At 54.6% G+C, this 20,091-nt stretch overlaps 2 protein-coding genes across 2 annotated transcripts; one reads left to right on the top strand and one right to left on the bottom strand.

Moving 5' to 3' along the window:
* Positions 1-9,251, top strand: POMGNT1 (protein O-linked mannose N-acetylglucosaminyltransferase 1 (beta 1,2-)). Its single transcript, XM_080799905.1, has 23 exons — positions 1-107; positions 609-778; positions 1,402-1,516; positions 1,671-1,789; positions 2,443-2,508; positions 2,599-2,712; positions 3,531-3,648; positions 3,842-3,940; positions 4,107-4,234; positions 4,569-4,639; positions 4,843-4,918; positions 5,101-5,184; positions 5,274-5,315; positions 5,531-5,589; positions 5,921-5,993; positions 6,078-6,206; positions 6,291-6,416; positions 7,423-7,487; positions 7,686-7,730; positions 7,961-8,096; positions 8,370-8,479; positions 8,579-8,694; positions 8,958-9,251. Exons 2-22 carry the CDS (start codon positions 659-661, stop codon positions 8,664-8,666), a joined length of 1,983 nt encoding a protein of 660 aa, XP_080656031.1. The 5' UTR covers positions 1-107; positions 609-658; the 3' UTR covers positions 8,667-8,694; positions 8,958-9,251.
* A 2,131-nt stretch (positions 9,252-11,382) lies between these two features.
* TSPAN1 (tetraspanin 1) lies at positions 11,383-16,180 on the bottom strand. Its single transcript, XM_080801329.1, has 8 exons — positions 16,048-16,180; positions 15,539-15,603; positions 12,939-13,145; positions 12,654-12,728; positions 12,457-12,555; positions 12,221-12,376; positions 12,037-12,120; positions 11,383-11,863 (listed from the first exon to the last, which is right to left on the bottom strand). Exons 2-8 carry the CDS (start codon positions 15,593-15,595, stop codon positions 11,816-11,818), a joined length of 726 nt encoding a protein of 241 aa, XP_080657455.1. The 5' UTR covers positions 15,596-15,603; positions 16,048-16,180; the 3' UTR covers positions 11,383-11,815.
* Between the last annotated feature and the right edge of the window lie 3,911 nt (positions 16,181-20,091).

The raw sequence follows: 20,091 nt of genomic DNA on the forward strand, positions 1-20,091 counted from the left end.
GCCGGGGCGGGGCCGCGAGCGGCATGGAGGAGGCGGAGGCCGCGGCGCGCCGGGCAGAGCAGTGCGGGCCCGAGAGGGGCCCGAGCGGGGCCCGGGCCCCCTGAGCCGTGAGTCCTCCTGGGCGGGAGTCCGGGAGGGGTGGCGCGGCCGGGGCAGGTCTCCCGAGTCCTCAGGCGGCCCCGAGCCCTGGAAGGAGAAGAGCGGGGCCAGATAGGAGAGGGCGAGAGCGCAAGCAAGCGGGTGGAGGATTGGGGGCCAGGGTTGGGGGGCGGTGTGTTTGTGCCCTTTGCCCACCCCCAGGACGGGGAAGTCCTGGGCCTTGGTCTTTTTAGGGGCTGCTGAACATTGAGAGCCGATTACTTGGCCTCTGTTCTGGGGGCCCTGGGCAGCTCTGCTAGTTACCCCAGGCACCCCAGCCCCAGGGGAGTTTCCAGGTGACCCGACCCCTCTGAATGGTTGCTTTCCAGAGCAGTTGAGCCACTTTTCCCAGGTCACACAACCTGGATGTCTGCAGGAAAGAGTTGCTGGGAGGTCCTCCCTGGTCTCCCCAGAAGGCATCAGACTTTGGGAGGTACACCCTAGTCCCTGTGACCCTCTGGTCCTCTCAGATTCCTGAAGGCATGGGTTGGCCAGGACAGTGGTGACTCCCCAATCCGGCATGGACGACTGGAAGGCCAGCTCCCTCATCAAGCCCTTTGGGGCTCGGAAGAAGCGGAGCTGGTATCTTACCTGGAAGTATAAACTGACCAACCAGCGGGCCCTGCGGAGATTCTGTCAGGTACAGAGCTGTCCCAGCGCCCCTGGGGGCTCCCTCCCAGCTTTACCCTAGCCTACACTATGGGCACTGGGACCTACCTTGGCTGCTCCCAACCCTGGAAGGAGGCAGCAGGTTCCTAGAGAGGAAACCTCTTTGTGTCATGCCCCTCTGAGGTGGTGGTTTGGGCCCAGAGTTCTGGAATCAGAACCCAAGTACAACCCCCTAGGCTTCTGACAGAAACCTGAAGTCTAATGAGGAAGGCTTTGCTCAGGGGCACCCACCTGTCAGGCCGTTAGAGCTAAGACCCAGGTCTTCTGATCCCCAGCTTGGTTCTCTGGGATTGGCTCCATCTGTGGAAACTAATTGTGGAGGGGACCAAGGAAATCAGGGCCTCAAATGGAAGAATACAGGAGCTCTGGGTAGGGAAGGCCCTGAAGAAGAGAATGGTCAGGGCTGGTTCCCTGGAGGAAGTGATCTTGAAATTGGACCTGGTTGGGGGGAGTAGAACCGGGTGGACAGAGGGAGGAGAGACAGGCCGCAGCCTCTCCCTATGTCCTCATTGCAGCCAGGGTCCTTTCTTTCAGGAAGACCCTCAGTGATCTAGAGGGGCACCCCTCCTTAGTCATCTTTACCCCTCCCCTCAGACAGGGGCAGTGCTTTTCCTACTGGTCACCGTCATCGTCAACATCAAGTTGATTCTGGACACGCGGCGAGCAATCAGCGAGGCTAATGGAGACCCAGAACCAGAGCAAGACTATGGTGGGGCCAGGCTGAGGATGGGATTGGCTGGTGGGGTGAAGGATGGGGTGGGGGTGGGGTTCCCCTAGGATCTCATAGCTGAAATGGTAGGCAGATGCCAAGGGATGAGACTCTGCTGGAGAGACTATCTCCATAACCTGTCGCACCCCCACAGATGAGGCCCTGGGCCGATTAGAGCCCTCACGGCGCAGAGGCAGTGGTCCCCGACGGGTTCTGGATGTGGAGGTGTACTCAAGCCGCAGCAAAGTGTATGTGGCAGTGGATGGCACTACGGTGAGTGGGCCACTGTCTGGTGTAGCGGCCCTGTATTCTCAGGACATGGTTCCCTGGCTCCGGGATCCTCGGCCTGAGCGGGTACTGCCTCCCTGACACTTTTGAGCTATGTGGCTCTGGAGGCCTCGATTCCTTATCTTTAGGCTGGGACTAGTGATGTCAACTTATCAGGATTTGGTGAAAAGGGTCTGAAATGTGTTACATGTAGTGGCATCTTATCGAAAGTGAGCATTAGCAGTAGTAGGCAGACAATTCATTGATTGATTAATTTCATAACTATCTTCTGGTCCCTTCTTTGGCCTCGGCCTTGTCTGGGGCATTGGGGACCAAGGCGTAGTCAGACCTGGCTCCACTTTGAGGGGCTCAGTCTGATGGATTATGATATCTCCAGCATGAGGAAGAGACATTCAGGGGCTCTAAGAGCTTGAAAGCCGTGGGAAGGAGGGTTGTAGAAAGATCTGGTCTCTTTTTTGATGGGTAAGTTAAGGAGGTATTCTGGAAGGGGTGGCCTTCAGGCCGGATTGGAAAAGAGCTGTTCACAGAAGCATAGGCAGGAGGGAGGTTTCCCACAGTTGGTTTTTTGAGTTCCTGTAAGACAGAGAGGCCTTGAGTGCCAGTGTGAAGAACTGGGCTTGGTCTCTGCTGCCCGGTAGGTGCTGGAGGATGAGGCTCGGGAGCAGGGCCGTGGCATCCACGTCATCGTTCTCAACCAGGCCACGGTGAGGTTCTAGGGGTGGGAGGCCTGGGGGGCTGAAGCTGAGCCCTCCTTGCTGGTGACATTAACTCACGAGAGGTATGTCCCCCACCAGGGCCATGTGATGGCAAAGCGTGTGTTTGACACGTACTCACCTCATGAGGATGAGGCCATGGTTTTGTTCCTCAACATGGTGGCACCTGGCCGAGTGCTCATCTGTACGGTCAAGGTCAGTGACTCTGCTCGGATCCCTTTGTCTGTGCCCCCAGCTCCGACCTTGCTCATGGCCCTGGGTTCTCTACCCCTAAGAAAGCGTAGTGGGAGGAGTCACTGGAGGAAGGTAATGCATGTTCCAATCTTGGCCTTGTCATTTATATTCAGCAGGTAGTTATTAAGCACCTACTGTGTGCCAGGCACTGTTTTGGGTGGTGGAGATACAACAGGAAGCAGCCTTTATGGAGCTTACATTCTGCAGGGCAAGATCAACCACAAAAAAGTCCAGTACACAGATAATGTCAGGAAACGATAACTTAATGAAGACAGTAAGGCAAGGAAGACAGAGTTATGGGTGATTCCTTTTAGAAAGAGAAGGTCTCTGTAAGGAAGTGACATGTAAGCAGAAAGCGGAAGGAAGTAAGGAGAGGGCCCAGCAAATACCTGGAGGAAGAATGTCTGGTAAGAAGGTGGCAAGGGTGCAGGCCGTGAGGAGGGAAGGTGCTTGCATGCTTCAGGAGCTGCAGGGGTGCCCGTGGAACTGGAGATTCAGGGAGGGAAGGGGGGTGGTCGGAAAAGAGGGCGGAGAGGTGCAGATTATGGGATCCTAGTAAGGATTTACTAGCCTGGTGACCTTGGATGATTCTCAGAATCTCTCTAAGCAGTTTTCTTATCTGTGAAAGGAGAGTAACCTCAGAGAGTTGTTGTGACTGTTTAATGAGCTAATGTAAAATAAAAGGTTTCGCATGGTGCCTGACACAGAGTGAGTGCTCCATGCAGCCTGGTCTCCCAGAAAAGTGCTGGTGAGGCTGACGGCCTTCTCTGCTCTCCCAGGACGAGGGCTCCTTCCACCTCAAGGACACAGCCAAGGCTCTGCTGAGGAGCCTGGGTAGCCAGGCTGGCCCTGCCCTGGGCTGGAGGGACACGTGGGCCTTCGTGGGACGCAAAGGAGGTACGGGCACCATAGGCCATCCACCCTGTAGTATCAGGGGCCCGGAAGGAGCGGAACCCCAAGAGATGGGGTGGGGTTGGGGGCAAAGAGGAGCCAGAAGCGGTGGGCTGGATGAAGGTGGGCAGAGAGCCGGGAAGAAGCTTTAAAACTGGAGCTTCGGCCTCCGTTGCACCTCATTCCTTTCCCCTGCTAGGTCCTGTCCTTGGGGAGAAACATTCTAAGTCACCTGCCCTCTCCTCCTGGGGGGACCCAGTCCTGCTGAAGACAGATGTGCCGCTGAGCTCAGCCGAAGGTGGGGTTAGTGGGGGCTGGGCTCCAGGGCAGTGCCTGGGCTGGAGGCGGGCCTTGGGTCCTATTTATGAAGCTTTATTTTCTTGACTGGGTGCCTGGGGCTCTGTAGACCACAGTAGTCTTGTGCCCCCTCACACATCATCCCGTTGACCCCATCCCTCTGTCAGAGGCAGAGTGCCACTGGGCAGACACGGAGCTGAACCGTCGCCGCCGGCGCTTCTGCAGCAAGGTGGAGGGCTATGGGAGTGTGTGCAGCTGCAAGGATCCCACACCCATCGAGTTCAGCCCTGACCCAGTGAGTGGGGCCTGAGATAGGGAGGCTTAGACCCCTTCTCTGCTTGGCAGGGAGATCTAGGAAAGAGCCAGGCTGGGCTTTGCTGATCCCAGCCCGAGAGAGGGAACCAGGACCTGGGGATTTACCCTGACTCAAAAGATCGGGGGAGGGGAGGCATGTGAACAAAGGCCTGGAGTTGGATTTGGGTTGAGTGTATGGAAGGGTCAGGACAGGGAGACCCTCTGCCATTTCCCTCTACTCTGGAGTCGCCTTCTCTCCAAAGAACTCTTCCCTAGGTGGGAATCCCAGTTTGAAGAGGGAGTGAGGCAAGAGCTAAAAACTGTTTCTCCCTCAGCTCCCAGACAACAAGGTCCTCAGTGTGCCTGTGGCTGTCATTGCAGGGAACCGGCCCAATTACTTGTATAGGTGAGCCTGGGAGAGGGCCGTTCAGCGCTGAACGGGAGGGAGGGTGCTTAGGACGGGGGACCCTCGGGCTCATTGGCCTGCAGGAAGAACTCTTGAGGTGGGAGGAAAGGCAGCAGATTCTAGGCCCTTTCACCCATCTATTAGCACAGAGGGGCCCTGAATTGAGGGGACAGAAAGGCCTAACACATCCCTGGGCTCCCCAGGATGCTGCGCTCTCTGCTGTCAGCCCAGGGGGTGTCTCCCCAGATGATAACAGTTTTCATCGATGGCTACTACGAGGTGAGTGGGGTTTGGAGGCTATGGGAAGAGCAGAGCCCAGGGCTGCGGGTGCGGAGCAGCAGTGATTACAAGAGAGACAGCCCGGGCAAAGGCTGTGCAATATGGACGGCTTGGCATGGCAGAGCCTGCAAGATAGACGGGGGCAGGTGGTTCACATGGTGACCAGTAGCCGTGCCCCCCAGGAGCCAATGGACGTGGTGGCACTGTTTGGTCTGAGGGGTATCCAGCACACGCCCATCAGCATCAAGAACGCCCGTGTGTCTCAGGTACTGCCTAGGCAAGGATGGAAGGGGCAGACGCCTGACCCCACTGTCCACCCCAAAGCTCATGTGCCCTCTTTCCACTCCCCCCACAGCACTACAAAGCCAGCCTCACTGCCACTTTCAACCTGTTTCCCGTGAGTAGTAAGGACAAAGCCCTTGGGCCTGGGGTGGGGAAACATGGGTATAAAGTCTGGTTTTAATAGACAGCAAGCTCTTGCCCTCTCTGGGCCTCGGCCTCCTGATCTGGAAAATTGGAGTAGTGCTGCCTGAGAAGTGAGATGGGGGTGGAGGAGGCACAGGATGGGTAGGGCCCCCTCGGGGTCATGCTGTCCTCCACCTCTCCCTGCAGGAAGCCAGGTTTGCGGTGGTTCTGGAAGAGGACCTGGACATTGCTGTGGATTTTTTCAGGTGAGGGGAGTGGCACTCCGTAAATGCCTCTGTGAGCTGCCTTGGGCCTCTTTGCTTAACTGGCTTTCCAGGGAAGAAGGCAGTAGGGTGTCTGGGAGAGCTCTGTGGGAGAAGTTAGCTCGAAAGTGGGGGAAAAGCCTGAGCACAAAGGTAGGATGGCAGGTATTGGGGTTGGAGTAGAGTATAGAAAGGATGGGTGAAGGCAGTGGGGATCTGAGGGCCGGGACACACAGGCATGACTCCTGAGTCCCATTTCCAGCTCTTCCAGCATCACTGTGTGACTGTGTTTGTCCTTGCCCTTCCCTGAACCCTTGGACCCTGCCTCTCTCAGTTTCCTGAGCCAGTCCATCCACTTGCTGGAGGAGGATGACAGCCTGTATTGTATCTCTGCCTGGAACGACCAGGTAAGCCCAGGGGACGGGGTCAGTTGGGGCATTGATATAAGCCCCAAGCTAAGACCTCCCACCATGGCTCCCCCCTGTCTCCAGGGATACGAACATACAGCTGAGGACCCAGCACTGCTGTACCGCGTGGAGACCATGCCTGGGCTGGGCTGGGTGCTCAGGAAGTCCTTGTACAAGGAAGAGCTTGAGCCCAAGTGGCCCACACCAGAAAAGGTGCCCTGGCAGTGTAGGGGGAGTGGGCTGGAGCCCCCTGCCAACTCCAGACCTCTTCACCTTCATCCTCTTCCGGGCCCGCAGCTCTGGGACTGGGACATGTGGATGCGGATGCCTGAACAGCGCCGGGGCCGAGAGTGCATCATCCCTGATGTTTCTCGGTCCTACCACTTCGGCATCGTTGGCCTCAACATGAACGGCTACTTCCACGTGAGTGGGAAGTGGGGTGTTGCGGAGGTAGGCACCGTGTGATAGACGGAGCAAGAATGTGGACTCCAGAGCCATCCCAGCTCTGCCACTGTCAAACCTTGGGGAAAATCCCATATCCTCTTTTGCCTCAGTTTCTTGATTTATAAAATGAGGATAAAAATCCTACCTACCTCGTTAGGTTTTGAGGTGATGAGGTTTAAATGAGTTACTATATGGAAAAGGCTTTGGACTGCAAGCATTATGTAAGGGTTAGCTGGTATTATTTTTATTATTACTATTCTTAGTGCCAGACTGCCAGTGCGGGGAGGGTATTTCTGCCACCAGACACTTACACAGCCCTGCCAGCTCTGCCCTCTCCCGTCCTTGCAAATGTGGGGGCCCAAGCCTCCGCCTGAAGTGAACAGGGATGTCCCCAGGCCCCCATGCCTTACCTGGCTATGTCCAAAGGGCCACTCCCCAGTTACAGCAAGAGTATGCTTTGAGACAGCCCGGCCCAAAGGAACAGATGGATGGCTTGGAACCTCCGAGAAGCCAGAAGGACCCTGAGAGGCTGGCTTATACAAGACCCCAGTCATCTCCTAGAGAGGGGTAGGCATTTACCTGAGGTCACTGTCAGTACCTTAGTCACAGCACTTTCCTCCCTCTCAGCACAGCCTGTTCTTTTGCCCACCAGGCCTGGTAGGGCCTTTTCTGGCTTCTGGGGCCCTATAGCAGCAGACCCCAGGACAACTACTGGGAGCAGGGACTAGCTCAGGGGTCAGTAGCATGAGCTGCCGGTATGGGCCTGAGCTCTCTAGCAATGATGGAGCCCAAACTAAAGCTAGTAAGAGCCTATTGAGGACGAGACAAAGAAGAGGATGGGGAAGACAGGAGAGGCTGGGAGAGGGCAGGTTAGAGGGACCTCTGTGGGTCCAGAGCTTCATCTGTGGGCCTTGTGGGTATGTGGTCAGTGGGCAGGTGTGGGCCTGACAGTGGAAGGCCTGATGCTTACCCTCACCCACTCCAGGAGGCCTACTTCAAGAAGCACAAGTTCAACACGGTTCCAGGTGTCCAGCTCAGGAACGTGGACAGGTGGGGACTGGGGACAGGGCAAAGGGGAAGATGTCTATATTGGTCTATATGAACAATACCCAGTATTCTCTTCCAGCCATAGGGCCTGCTTTTTTACCCCCAGCCCTGCTGCCACCCAATACCCATGTGATCCCTTGCCTTGCCCCTGGAACCTGAAGGGTGACCTCTTCCCCTGACCCATTTTTCCTTCTCCTTCAGTCTGAAGAAGGAAGCTTATGAAGTGGAAATTCACAGGCTGCTCAGGTATGGCCTCTGCCAGTAGGGGATATATGGCAGGGTGTGAGGAGGCAAATATTGGGTGTCTTGGCCTCATAACTTTTGGGGCCCACTGCAAAATGAAAATCAGCACCTTGTTCAAAGATTAAGAATTTCAAGACAGCAAGAGCAGAGCTTTAAACTAAGCATGGGGTCTTAGGGTACCCAGCTGTGACACAGGCTCTGTCTTGGCCTTTCTCCCCTACCCCCTGCTACAGTGAGGCTGAGGTTCTAGACCACAGCAAGAACCCTTGTGAAGACTCTTTCCTGCCAGATACAGAGGGCCACACCTATGTGGCCTTCATCCGAATGGAGAAAGATGATGACTTCACTACCTGGACCCAGCTTGCCAAGGTGCCCCACCAATACACCCACCCCAGGCTTACTCCTCCCCACCAGATATAGGGAGCCTTTGTTCTGGGATCATCTTCTACCCTTGAACCTTCTCTGCATCCTCTGGGAACCCCTCTTCCAACCCCTTTGTCCAGTTCCATGTTCTAGAAGATGCTACATCTTGCAAATTGAGGAGACTACTGAGGAGGGGTGGGGGGTTGGGCCAAGGGTCCTCAATGCCCCCTCCCTGCAGCTTTCTGACCATTGCCTCTCCCCTTACCCCGCTTTTACTAGTGCCTCCATATCTGGGACCTGGATGTGCGTGGCAACCACCGGGGCCTGTGGAGATTGTTTCGAAAGAAGAATCACTTCCTGGTGGTGGGCGTCCCCGCCTCCCCCTACTCGTGAGTGACTCTTTTCTGCCCTGGGAAATGGGGGACTAATGGGATTAGAGGACATAGCTAATTACCTCTTCCCTATACATTTTGAAATTATCTTCCCAGGGTGAAGAAGCCACCATCAATCACCCCAATTTTCCTGGAACCACCCCCAAAGGAAGAGGGAGCCCCAGGAGCCGCAGAACAGACATGAGACCTCCTCCAGGACCCTGCAGGGCTGGGTACTGTGTACCCCCAGGCAGGCTAGCCCTTCACCCCATCCTGTAGGATTTTGTAGACACTGGTAGGGGTCTGGGTTGGCTTGTTTTTAACATGAGACTTAATTACTAACTCAAAGGGGAGGCTTCCCCTGCTCCAACGCCCCTGTACCTGAGTTGGAGGTCTATTTATTTACTTCCCTGTTGGGAAGGGCCAGGATAGTACCTGGGAATCATTGGGGTCCCTGGGCAGCTGATCCTGCCCTTTGCACACTCCCTCCTCCCAGGCCTGGTTCAGAATCTAACCTATTTATTGACTGTCCTGCGGGCCTTGGGAACAGGCTGAAGCCCAGAGGGCCTGGATTCCTTTCTCGGCTGGGGTGCTGCCCTGGGGATGGGGCTGGCTCTTACTCAGGAACCTGCTGTGCCCAACCCACGGACAGGCCCGCTGGGGCCGGCCTGCTGCCACAGACTCACTCAGAGACCCTCAGACACGGAACCAGGCCTCTTCTCAGCCTCCCCTTTGTCCAGATTTACAAAGCTGGATAAGGTGGTCATTGATTAAAAAAGGAGAAAACCTCTGGGGATGTGTTCTATGATTATGTGTGAGGTGGTTTGGGGTGGGGGCATTTGTGTGTGAGAGAGAGAAAGATAGATAGGAGAGTGAATGGTCATGATAGTTTTCCTTACTGTCCTACACAGGGTTTAGCTTCCTTTGGGGCCATTTGGCCACCAGGGGATGCCCAAGTCTCAAAACTCCAAGATTTTTCCCTAAGCTCCACCTTAGGACAATAGAGCCTGACCGTAGCCCCACCCTACTTGGGGCTGAGCTTAGAACAGCCACCCCAAGCCCCTTCCCTACGGATCTTTTATCTCGCCTAGCCTGTCTGGGCAGGTACCTGTCCCCAAAGATGGAGCAGGAGAGCAAAAAGAGATGCTTGGGGGATGAGGGAGGTGATGGGAGAGTAGGTGAGTCTAGTGGGGATTGAAAGGAAGGTTGGGGGGAGCAGACTGAACTGGGCCGGCATTATTCAGGAGGCTGGGTCTGGGTTGCAGATCGAGTTACAGGAGCAAGGATCTGTGGCCCTAAGGGTACTCCGTGTGCAGATTCCATATCTAGGCATTTTTCTGGAGAAAAACCATCGTTTTCATCAGATTCTCACCTAGCCAGTGACCCGAAGAGATGTGGAAGATCTACCTGGAAACACCAGGAAATGAATGCGATTGTCTGGAGGTAGTGGATGAGAAAGCACTAAGGCAGGGGGGCAGGACATTTAAGGGATCTGTCCAGGACTTGGGATCAGGAAGTTGAGTGTAGAACACGCCTCCTGAGAAGGGGTCAGTCTGCAGAGTCCTTTCAAGGTGAGCCTGGTGAGCTCCTTATAGAGAGCCTTGGCCGGGGAGGCAGGAACTGTCTAGAACCCCCGCCTTTTCACCAGCTCCACCCTTCCCTCCCCCACTGGTGCCTGGAGCCCAGCTCCCTGATGGCATAGGTGGCACAGGTGGTGTGTTGCTTGGACCATTTGTCGCCACCCTGACGCCTTCAGTGTTTACTGGAGATAGAGATAGTGCTTCAGGTGCCCCAACAGCCAGGTAGAGGGGAAGTTAGCCCATGACTAGGTAGAGTCCCCGCCCTGGGCAAACAAATTCCTTACAGCCTCTGTGTAGGCACCTGGTGTATGAGAGAGGTCAGGTGCTGAAGCGGGGAGAGGGACTAGTGGCGACTTGCTCTCCCTGCCAGCCCCCCACCCCCAGTAGGCTCCTGATCTAGGCCTCAGACTAACTCTCAGGCACTGTGTGTGGCCATGGCCAGGTTGTTGTTCCTTCTTGGGCTCAGCAGGGGATAGTAAATAGTTCTGGGCTGCCCTGGAAAAGCCAGGGAGGAAAAATCAGGGGTCAAAGGGAAGCAAGGAGGAGCACGGTCTGCCAGCCTGGATCTTGTTGGTCATAGCCTCCCTCGTTCATGCTGTCAGTCCTGGTTCAGCAGCTATCAGATCTATGTCTGGGATCTTCTGGCTTTCAAGTAAATCTGACCCCACGCCAGCCAGGACCCCACCAGGCTCTGGAGTCAAACAGCCTGGGCCCAAATCAAGGTTCAGCTCTTCAGGGAAGGTTGTAGATGTGGAATAAGTCACTTGGGATTTCTAGGCCCAGTTTCTGGAGCATGGGGTGGTTAAAATTAAATAAGAGATCATATCTGTAGAGTCCCCGAGGCAAGCCAGAACCAAGAATAAACAAAGTTCTTTCTAAAATCCCCAAGGCAGGGACAGGTGTGGGGCTTTGCCCCAGTGAGAAGGGTGGACAGCTTGGATTCTCTGATGGTGGCTTCTGGAGGACTTCCAGAGCCTAAGAAGTGACCCTCTCCCATTGCCTTGGCAGTATTTCTGGAGACTCCGCCCCCACTTGGGCAAAGGCTTGTTATTTTCATAGCTTTCCAGTCCATTGCCCCAACTCAGGAGGGGGGTGGTTTCAGGCCAAAGTCCTCACATGTTATAGGAAGGCAGACGGGCCCAGCCCCCATGTCCTCCCTGAGTGACCTCCTGGTCATCCCTGTTAGGCTCCCTCCCAGGCCTGGAATTCAAGGGAAGGAGAAACAGGCACCCACCTCCACCCTACTTTCCTTCTGAGACTTTTACAGGGGCCTTGTGAGTCACCAGCCCCTCGGGAATCTAAGGTAAGGTGTCCTGCCTCTCCAAAGATACACAGAAAGTTCCAAATGGAGACACTTTAATTGGGTGATGAGTTCTGTTGTGCCTTCTACATCTCCGCCCGGTGCCTGCCTGTTTTACATATGCCTGTGCGATGGGGTGTCTTTCTCTCATCCCCCAGGGGCTGCTGGGATCACCAAGAGCACCCCTGTTCCACAGGGTGTCAAGGATTGGAGGGACAGACTGGAAGTATGGGCAGGAGAACTGGCACCTTAGAGGTTCTGCCCCCCACCCCTGCCCATGGAAGGAAAAGTCAGGCACAGCCTGAAGCGGGCCGTCCCCTGTTTGGCCCCAAGTCCAGAGCAGCAAGGCCAGCCCTCTCTGGCCCAAGTGACACCGCTGGATCCTGTCTCCACCCCAGTCACTGCTGCTTGGCCGTGCCAGGGTGCCCTCCCAGGTTCGTGGGTGGCAGCTGCGGCGGCGGAGGTAGAAGCAGACTATTTCAGGTTGCAGTACAGATACATGGACACGATCATGGCAGCCAGCTGATGGGAAAGGAACGGGCAGAGGTGAGGGATGTGATCAGGGCCCTTATGCTTTAGTCCCCCGACTCCCAGACACCCAACCAGAAGTCTGTCTCCTCTAGCAAGGCCTCCAAGATGGGTCAAGCACCCTGGTCCAGTGGGGTTACCCTGCGCCACCCTCCTCACCCCCTTACCTCCAAGCCCCCAATTCCAGCTGCCACACCACCCACAGTGGCGGCGTTGGTCCGGATGTCATACAGAAGCTGGCTGAAACAACCCTTGGGGGAGAGGGGAGAGCATCTGCAGTCAGCCGCTGCACTCCTCCCTCATTCAGCACTTTGCGGCCATTAAAGCAGCCCCCAACCTTCCACACCACACCTGTACAGTCTTGTCCTTAGCCTTCTCCTCGGTGCAGGGTTCTACAACTGTGCCATTGCCGTTGTCGGCACAGCAGTACGGGGGAAAGGTATGGTTCTTCATGAAGTAGGGAGAGCCCTCAAAATCTGTGTAGTTGTTGAAGCCACAGCACTTGAGCTGAAGAGGAGGAGGGAAGGGTGGTCAGCGGGGTCTTGCCTCTTTTCCCCCACCCTAAAATGTCCCCCAGCCCACCTTACCCCTTCCATGGTGGTGTTCCACACTTGGGTGAAGTCCTTCTGGGAACCGTAGTCTTGCTTGATGGCGGGCACTACCAGCAACGTCAGGAAGTGCTCAGCCTGGGTGGGGCAGGCCGATGCTCAGGGCCCTGGGGGCCACAGCCCACTTGCAGGGCTCTTCCCCATCTCTCCCCCTTGCCCCATTCCCTGCTCCTCACCATGGTGGTGTACACCAGGGCGACCACAGCAGCTGCCACCTCCGCGATGAAGATGAGGAGGAGGATCAAGAAGAACTGAATGGGGAACAGAGGTCTGAGTTTGGAAAGAGGCGGTCCCTTGTGCCTTACCTATTGACACCCACCACCCAGTATGGCGAGGTAGTGGCGCCCTCCACCGAGGGCCCTGGAGTCCAGAGCATGGCTTGGGGATCTCCAGGGCCTGGATTCAAGGGTGAGGGGACCCTGGGTCTTGGTTATGGGCCTGGGGAGCTGGGTTTGACACACCATCATGAGGGCACACTTGTTCTCAGTCTGAGCACCGTAGCAGCCCAGGAAACCGAGAGCAAAGAGCACAGCACCGGCAGCGATGAGAAAGTAGCCCACGTTGACGAACTGCATGGCACTGGACGACAGCGGCCCGAAGATCTTCAGGAAAGATGACCCATCGATTGACACCCAGATGCCCACGGCCAACAGGGCGACACCACATAGCTGTGGACAGAGAGGCAGGCCTTAAAATGGTTCGGGCAAGCAGCTCCTTACCACTCATTTGAGACAAGATGGAAAATGAGAGAGTTCTCCCTTTATTGGCTAAGGAGTCTAAAAACTCATCCTGTAGGGAGGAAAAACATTCTGTAGAGCCAGAAGGATGGGAGCTGGGCCACCCATAGCCAGCACCAGGCTGCACACCAATGCAGATATAAATGGAATCGGGGATTCTAGAAATATCCACAGAATGGGGGAGGGCAAGGCAAGACTTTCCCTCACTGCTGTCAGGGTACTGCCGCATAGCTAGGAGTGAAAACAAGTGGGTGAGGCCAGCTTGGGGGTGAGGGGGGCCCTACCCCATTTCCTTGCTGAGCTGACTGCCTCTGTCCTGGGACAGGTGAAACAGTGGGGTGGAAGCCACAACAGGCTCAACAGTCACCATAGCAACAGAGGCGGGGCTGAGGTTTACACCTGCTTCCAACCCTGGAGAGGGACTCGGTGAGAAGGGACACCTACCTTGGGGCCTCTCCAGGATCAAACTCTAGGCCTGCCCTTCATCTAACCTAGACCTCTCCTTGCCTCACAGGGAAAACTAAGGCACGAGGGAGGGAGTGCCGTTGGGGCTGCTTTCAGAGGCTCTCTGGCTCAACCCCAAACCTCATGGAATCCAGAGGCCCTGATGGGGGGGAGGTACTGTCCAGATGCCACAGCTTTTAGAGAAAAGCCTCGCTGATCCAGGCACCAGTGGATAAATCAGCCTGATTCCACCTCGCTGTCCAGTCCCCAGCTGTAGAAACTGAGGCTAGAACCAAGAGTGAGATGCCAGATTGTGGCTGGATCCCAGGCATGTTTGCCCAAGGATAGAGGGCTGGGCTCCCAGCCTACAGGGTCAAATTTCAAGGAGCCTGAGACTTGCCCTGCCTTGCCCAGCCTGGCAAAGCCTGAGCAACAGAGGCCAGAAACCAAACCGGATTTGCCTTTAACCCCCTCGGGCCTCTCCATATTGCTGGGATCCCCCTGCCTTCTCCAGATACACGGGCAAAGCCTACTTCCCTGAAGCCAAAAGAGGCCCAAGGCATGCACCATATCGGAGTCAGAGAGGTAACACACCCGCAGCCCAATTTCTCCAAATCTCTCTACAGGTCATGTCTCTACCTCCTCACCTTCCACTCACTCTAAGCCTCTCTAATGTGGCTCCAAGATCTGTGGTGCCATCCTGCACTAAATCGGGTAGACACTTCATGTGCCAGACCCTTCTGACCTCTCTGAGATCGTGGGCTCCTTGTTTTCCTCCTGTTGCTCTTTCTCTAGCTGCTTCCAGGTGGCCATTTCTCCACATACTCTTTGTAAGTTGGGTTTTGCGGAGCTCACTTGGCCTGAGTGCTCTTCCCCGCTCCCATTGTTTCACTGTTTGTGATCCTGTGACTTCCAAACATCCATGTCCAGCTCCAACCGGAGCTGCAACCCCATTGGGTACGTAGCTGCCTGGGGGACATCCCCTGGGTTGCTCAGACCAGAGACATGGGCTTTATCTTCAAAGCTTCTGTTTCCCTTACCCCTCCTTCCGTCCCTCAGCCACCATCTGAGGGCTTTGCCCTTCATCCATTTATCCCTGTCTCCACCGTCATCTCCAGGGTCATGCCTCATTACTCAGTTTCCTCTGTTCCTGGTTTCCTGAATAATACCTGATTTCATTGCCTCTGGGCCTTTTTTGCATGCTTTACAACCCCTTCACCCAGCGCAAATGCCCAGCCTCAGCTGTTTCCTTCAGAAAGTCTTCTCAGACCAGGGTTTAAGTCCCTCATGGGGTCTCCTATAGCCCCTGTGCTAAGGCCAGACATCATATGTTGCAACTGTCTACCTGGTCTGCTGGACCTAAGATCCTCAGGGGCAGAGAAAGGGCTCACTCACCTTTCCCCCAGCACTTAGCACAGAGTCTTAGGCAATAAATGTTTGTTGAATGAATAAGCGTTTCTTGATCCCTGCTCTGAGGTCTCGGGGCATCTCTCCTTTCAACTCCCATCCGTCCTACAGAGCCACTAAATTTCCTTGTACACCAGGTAAGCACGGGCAAACTCTTCCCCTCCCTGGGCCCCCAATGCCTATGAAACAGCGGCAATCATTCCTGTTAGCCTATCCCACCTTGCCCTAATTCGGGTCTGAAGCTTCCTGGAAGGGAGGAGCTTCTCCTAAGCTTTTCTACCCCAACTGTGGCAGCCAGGCTGCTCCTGAGACCAGGACTCAGTATTTGGGGAGACTTCTGCACCCTATCTGAATGGGAAAAGTGTGCAACAGAGTCTGGGCCCAGCAATCTCCCATTTCCCAGCTTGGGCTCTGCTGTGGTTGTGACCCCCTCCTGTAGGGAGGCCCGAACAGCCCACAACTCCCATACTTACAAAGATGAGGAAATTGAAGAGGATCATCATGGTCTTAATGAAGCTGAAACACTGCATGGTGGCTCCTGGGAGGCAGACAAGTGGGAGTTAGGGATTCCTGCTGCCCACCTCTGCTACTACCTGGGCCGGCCCCTGCACTGGGAACCTGCCATACCAGATTCCAGCATCCAGGACCCCTAAATCACCCCGTTTCCCCTACATCTAGCCTCTGACCCCTCAGGGCTTCTCCAAAGTCCTATCCTGACACCCCTGCCTCTCTGTAGGGCCCAGGCCCTCTCCCAGCACCCGACACTGGGATACTGATCCCCCAGCTCTCTCCACAGGCACCCCAAGCCCAACTCCCACACCATATGTCACTCCACACCCTTCCCTGGCCCCGATATATCCTGGACCCCTCCATCAAACCAACCCTAGGCTCTCAGGACCCTCCCCCATTGGCCTTCCAGTTTCCCAAACCCGTTTCCAGGTTGATTTTACTTCATAGGATGATCTCAATCCTGTGCCATCACCTGTTCAGGGCTCTTGGTAGTTCTGAAGGAAGGCTCTGCTGAGGCTCCAGGGGGGACAGCCTATGCCAGGGATTTGCCACTCCAGTGGGCAGGCAGTGAGACCGGGCTGGCTCTCCCGCTCCACCGCTCACCTGCAGGCGGGGCAGCCGTTTTAAAGTCCTGGGCTCACCTTCCCGCCCGCCCAACCCCACAGCCAGCCAACCTCTTCCTTCCCTGCTGCCCCCTGCTGCCTGGAGATCTGTCCCCATAGCCACCGGAGTCGCAGGCCTCGTGGTCGTCGGCCTGGCAACGCCAACCACAGCAACACCCTTCCTGATCCGAAGGAGAAAGAGAAGTGGGAGTGTAAACAAGTGGCCTCCAGAACCTCGCGCGCCCTCGACCACAGAGACGCTGGCCTGCGGACCCATTCCTCCATAGCCCGTGCGCTCCCGGGCCCACTCAATCTGCCCAAGCAGCCGTCTATGGAGGCACCCATACCATGCCGTCTATGGAGGCACAGATCCACACACAAACACCTAGCCGTGCCCATGAGTGCACACGCACGTGCGTCACACACACTCTGTGCTGTGTGTGCACTGACTCCCAGCAACTGAGAAACCACAAAGCAACCTCGGAGGGACGTACCTAAAGTCTGTCTCCCCGTCTCTGCAAGGAAATGACCCAGGTTTAGCAGCTTCTACCCCCTTCTCTGAGGAGCAAATGACTTCTGGTCCTTTTCACTCTACAGAATCTCAATTTCCCCATCTTTCTCCTCCCTTCCTCTTTCCTCTTTACCCATCTCCCTCCCCAGGCTGTGCTTCCCCCCCAACCAGTGTTCTTAGCAATGGGCGTCCAGCACATCTTTCCTTTCTGCCAGCAGGTGGCGCCATGATCCCACAAAAGCATCACCCCCACTTGTAAGACTCCGCAGTCTCAGTGTGAACCCTTCAAGGGCTTCACTTAGACCCCTGCCTCTTTCCACTGCCGATCCTCCTTTCCACTCCAGTGCTCCGGATATCGAGGTGCTGGGGAAGTTCTGGCTTTGGAGTCATTCAGACCAGGTACTTCCATGTTACTTCTGCTGCTGCTTAGCTGTGCAACCTGGGGCGGGGTTTGAGGGGGCCGTGTGGATTTCTTAGGCTTGATTTTAAGCTTAGGCTGGTCTATATAAGAAAATAGTTACAGGGATCTTAAATATTTTATGTATTTATTTGACAGAGAGAGCTCACAAGTAGGCAGAGAGGCCGGCAGAGAGAGGGGGAAGCAGGCTCCCGGCTGAGCAGAGAGCCTGGTGTGGGCCTCAGTCCCAGGACCCTGAGATCACTACCTGAGCGGAAGGCAGAGGTTTTAACCCACTGAACCACCCAGGCGCCCTATAGGGATTTTAAATAAGATTTTATTGTATTTTATTTTTTTTTAAAAAAAGATTTTATTTATTTATTTGACAGAGAGAGAGATCACACTGAGCCACCCAGGCACCCCTTAAATAAGACCTTAAATAAGATTTTCTCTGGGACAAACAGGAATGACCACAGAGTGGGAAGGTCAGAGTGTGGAGAGTCACAGCCAGAGGGGGTGCGAGATGGATGAAGTGGACTTTAAAAAAAAATTTAGGGTCGCCTGGGTGGCTCAGTCATTAAGTGTCTGCCTTCAGCTTAGGTCATGATCCCCGGGTCCTCAGATCTAGTCTTGAATTGGGCTCCCTGCTCAGCGGGGAGCCTGCTTCTCTCTCTCCCACTCCCCTTGCTTGTGTTCCCTCTCTCCCAATGTCTCTATTCTGTCAAATAAATAAATAAAATCTTTAAAAAAATATTTTTAAATGTAAATATAGTTGACACTAATTTTTGCTGGTTTTTTTTTTTTAAGATTTTATTTATTTATTTGACAGAGACAGTGAGAGAGGGAATACAAGTGGGGCAGAGGGAGAGGGAGAAGCAGGCTTCCCGCTAAGCAGGGAGCCTGATGCAAGGCTCTATCTCAGGACCCTGGGATCACGACCTGAGCCAGAGGCAGACGCCCAATGACTGAGCCACCCAGGCACCCCTAATTTTTGTTTTTCTATAATGGGAGGAAGCAGCTGAAGAAACTGGAGAGAAGAGGCCAATAACACTAATATCTGTGTAGATCATATTTTAAATGCATTACATATATGGTCTTTTCCCCCCTTGTCACAACAATCCTATGAGATAGATTCTCTTTTCTCCCCTTTTTAAATATGGGGAAACATAGGCACAGGAAGGTTAAGTACTTCCCATGATCACACAGCTTGTAAGTGGCAGATCCAGAATTCACCCCTAGTCGGTCTGACGCCAGAGTCTCTACCTTAACCACCAAGCAGACTGTCTATAGTGATGGAATCTCTAAGTGAGGAGAAGCAGACTTCAGAAAGAACAGGAGAGGAGGCCTTGGTCTGGGACTTGAGGAAGAAAATGGCCAAGGCCAAGTGGGTTTATAGGTGCAGTGGCTAGAAGTTGATGGGAGCAAGGACCATTTTCTAAGACTGAGGATAGCAATAGAAGATGGAAGGGGTGTGAGGACTTTTAGGGTGGTGCTGAGGACCCCAAAGTCTCCTAGCAAGTTCCTACAGGAACAGAGAAGATGGAGGCTCGGAAGGAGGGCTGGAGGTGGAGTAAGAGGGAAAGAGAGAGGGGGCGGATGTCCACCCCTCCACAACAACTCAGTGCAAGGCCTGGCAGAGCCACTGACTTTCCTGTCTGCTATAAGAAAGGGTTGACACAACTTACGTAGCCCTAAGGACCTAGGTGTTCCTCCAGCCACACTAATTCATGGCTTTCTCTTTCCCCTCAGGAAGAATGGGAGCCAGATCACCTCCATCTATGACCCCAGCGCCCAGCACATATGAAGTTGTTAGTGAACAATTCCTGAATGACTGAATGAATAAATGAGTGCAGAACAGCAAGAGTTAAATGTCTGGGCTTTGGACCGTAGCCATCAGGGATTGGAACCCCTGCCTGCCTCTAATTGTGTGACCTCACCTAACTGAGCCTCAGTTTCCTTATATAGCCGATCATTATTCATGGCTTCCATATCTTCCAAATCTGTGAATTGACCTACTCACTAGAATTTTTTTGTAACCCCACGCCAATCCTCATGTCACTTTTGCGGTCACTCACAGACATTTGCAGAGCTGCAATAATGTTGAGCTGCCTCCTTCCCACGTTCTCAGCGGAAGCTGAACAGGAGGATTCTCTGCCTCCTTGTTTGACCTCTTAGAATGTATACCTGTTCTTCTTGTGGTCCATTCAGTGTCACATTTTCCCCATTTTTGTGCTTGTGGTGGTGATTTTGCTGTTTATTGAATAGCGCTGAAGTGCTATCTAGTGTCTCTGAGCACAAGAAGGCTGCAATGGGCCTTATAGCCTATGTGACCAGAGGCTGGTAGGAACGTAACCCTGTAGGAGCGTTGGCTCCATTTGCTAATGTGCTATTTGTGGTGGGGACTTTATTAGACTAGGACTACTGTGAATAATGAGAACTGCCTGTATATGAAATAGGAATAATGATAGAGTGTCCTTGTAAGGACTGGGTGCTCTTTGGCACCACAGTAAATGCTTAAGAAACATTGTTAATATTGTCAATGTGGGTAAATGAGAAAGCCAGGGAGTAATTTCCCCCTCCTCAGAGTTTCTTTTCCCTAGGGGCCAAGCTGAGGTTTTTCTGGCCCTTGGGCTGGACCCATGGAGAGCACCGTGACCCATAGGGTGGGGCGGGGGACCAGGACCTATAAAAAAAGAGCACCACCCTTATGTGGACTCTATGTCATAGAGGCTGCAGCTGCCCTGTCCAGGCACACTCTCGGGCACACTACAGAAGCTTCCTGTGCCCATGGGGCCTTCTCAGCCTGTCCGTGCCCCTCGGCCCCGGGGCCTAAGCTCCCCCTACCACAGGCCAAGGCTAGGCTGGCCTCGGCCTCGATTTCCCAAGATGTTCAAGTGTAGCCGCAGAAGGTACCGGCAGAAACCCCAAGGCCCAGCTGCCACCCCTGCGGCCACCAATCCTGCCACTGTGGCCACAGATATCAACAACACTCCTACCACCATCACC

The sequence above is a fragment of the Martes martes genome (genome assembly GCF_963455335.1).
Source record: "Martes martes genome assembly, chromosome: 4".
NCBI lineage: Eukaryota > Metazoa > Chordata > Mammalia > Carnivora > Mustelidae > Martes > Martes martes.

Bases quoted from the DNA above. Each gene is read 5' to 3' on its own strand.
- POMGNT1 (XM_080799905.1), top strand. From the start codon at position 659: ATGGACGACTGGAAGGCCAGCTCCCTCATCAAGCCCTTTGGGGCTCGG. The intron at 4,640-4,842 runs GTGAGCCTGGGA...TGGGCTCCCCAG, and splicing joins CGGCCCAATTACTTGTATAG to GATGCTGCGCTCTCTGCTGT. The intron at 7,731-7,960 runs GTATGGCCTCTG...CCCCTGCTACAG, and splicing joins GAAATTCACAGGCTGCTCAG to TGAGGCTGAGGTTCTAGACC.
- TSPAN1 (XM_080801329.1), bottom strand. From the start codon at position 15,595: ATGCAGTGTTTCAGCTTCATTAAGACCATGATGATCCTCTTCAATTTC. The intron at 12,377-12,456 runs GTAAGGTGGGCT...CCTCCTCTTCAG, and splicing joins GGAACACCACCATGGAAGGG to CTCAAGTGCTGTGGCTTCAA. The intron at 11,864-12,036 runs GTAAGGGGGTGA...CTTTCCCATCAG, and splicing joins CTGGAATTGGGGGCTTGGAG to CTGGCTGCCATGATCGTGTC.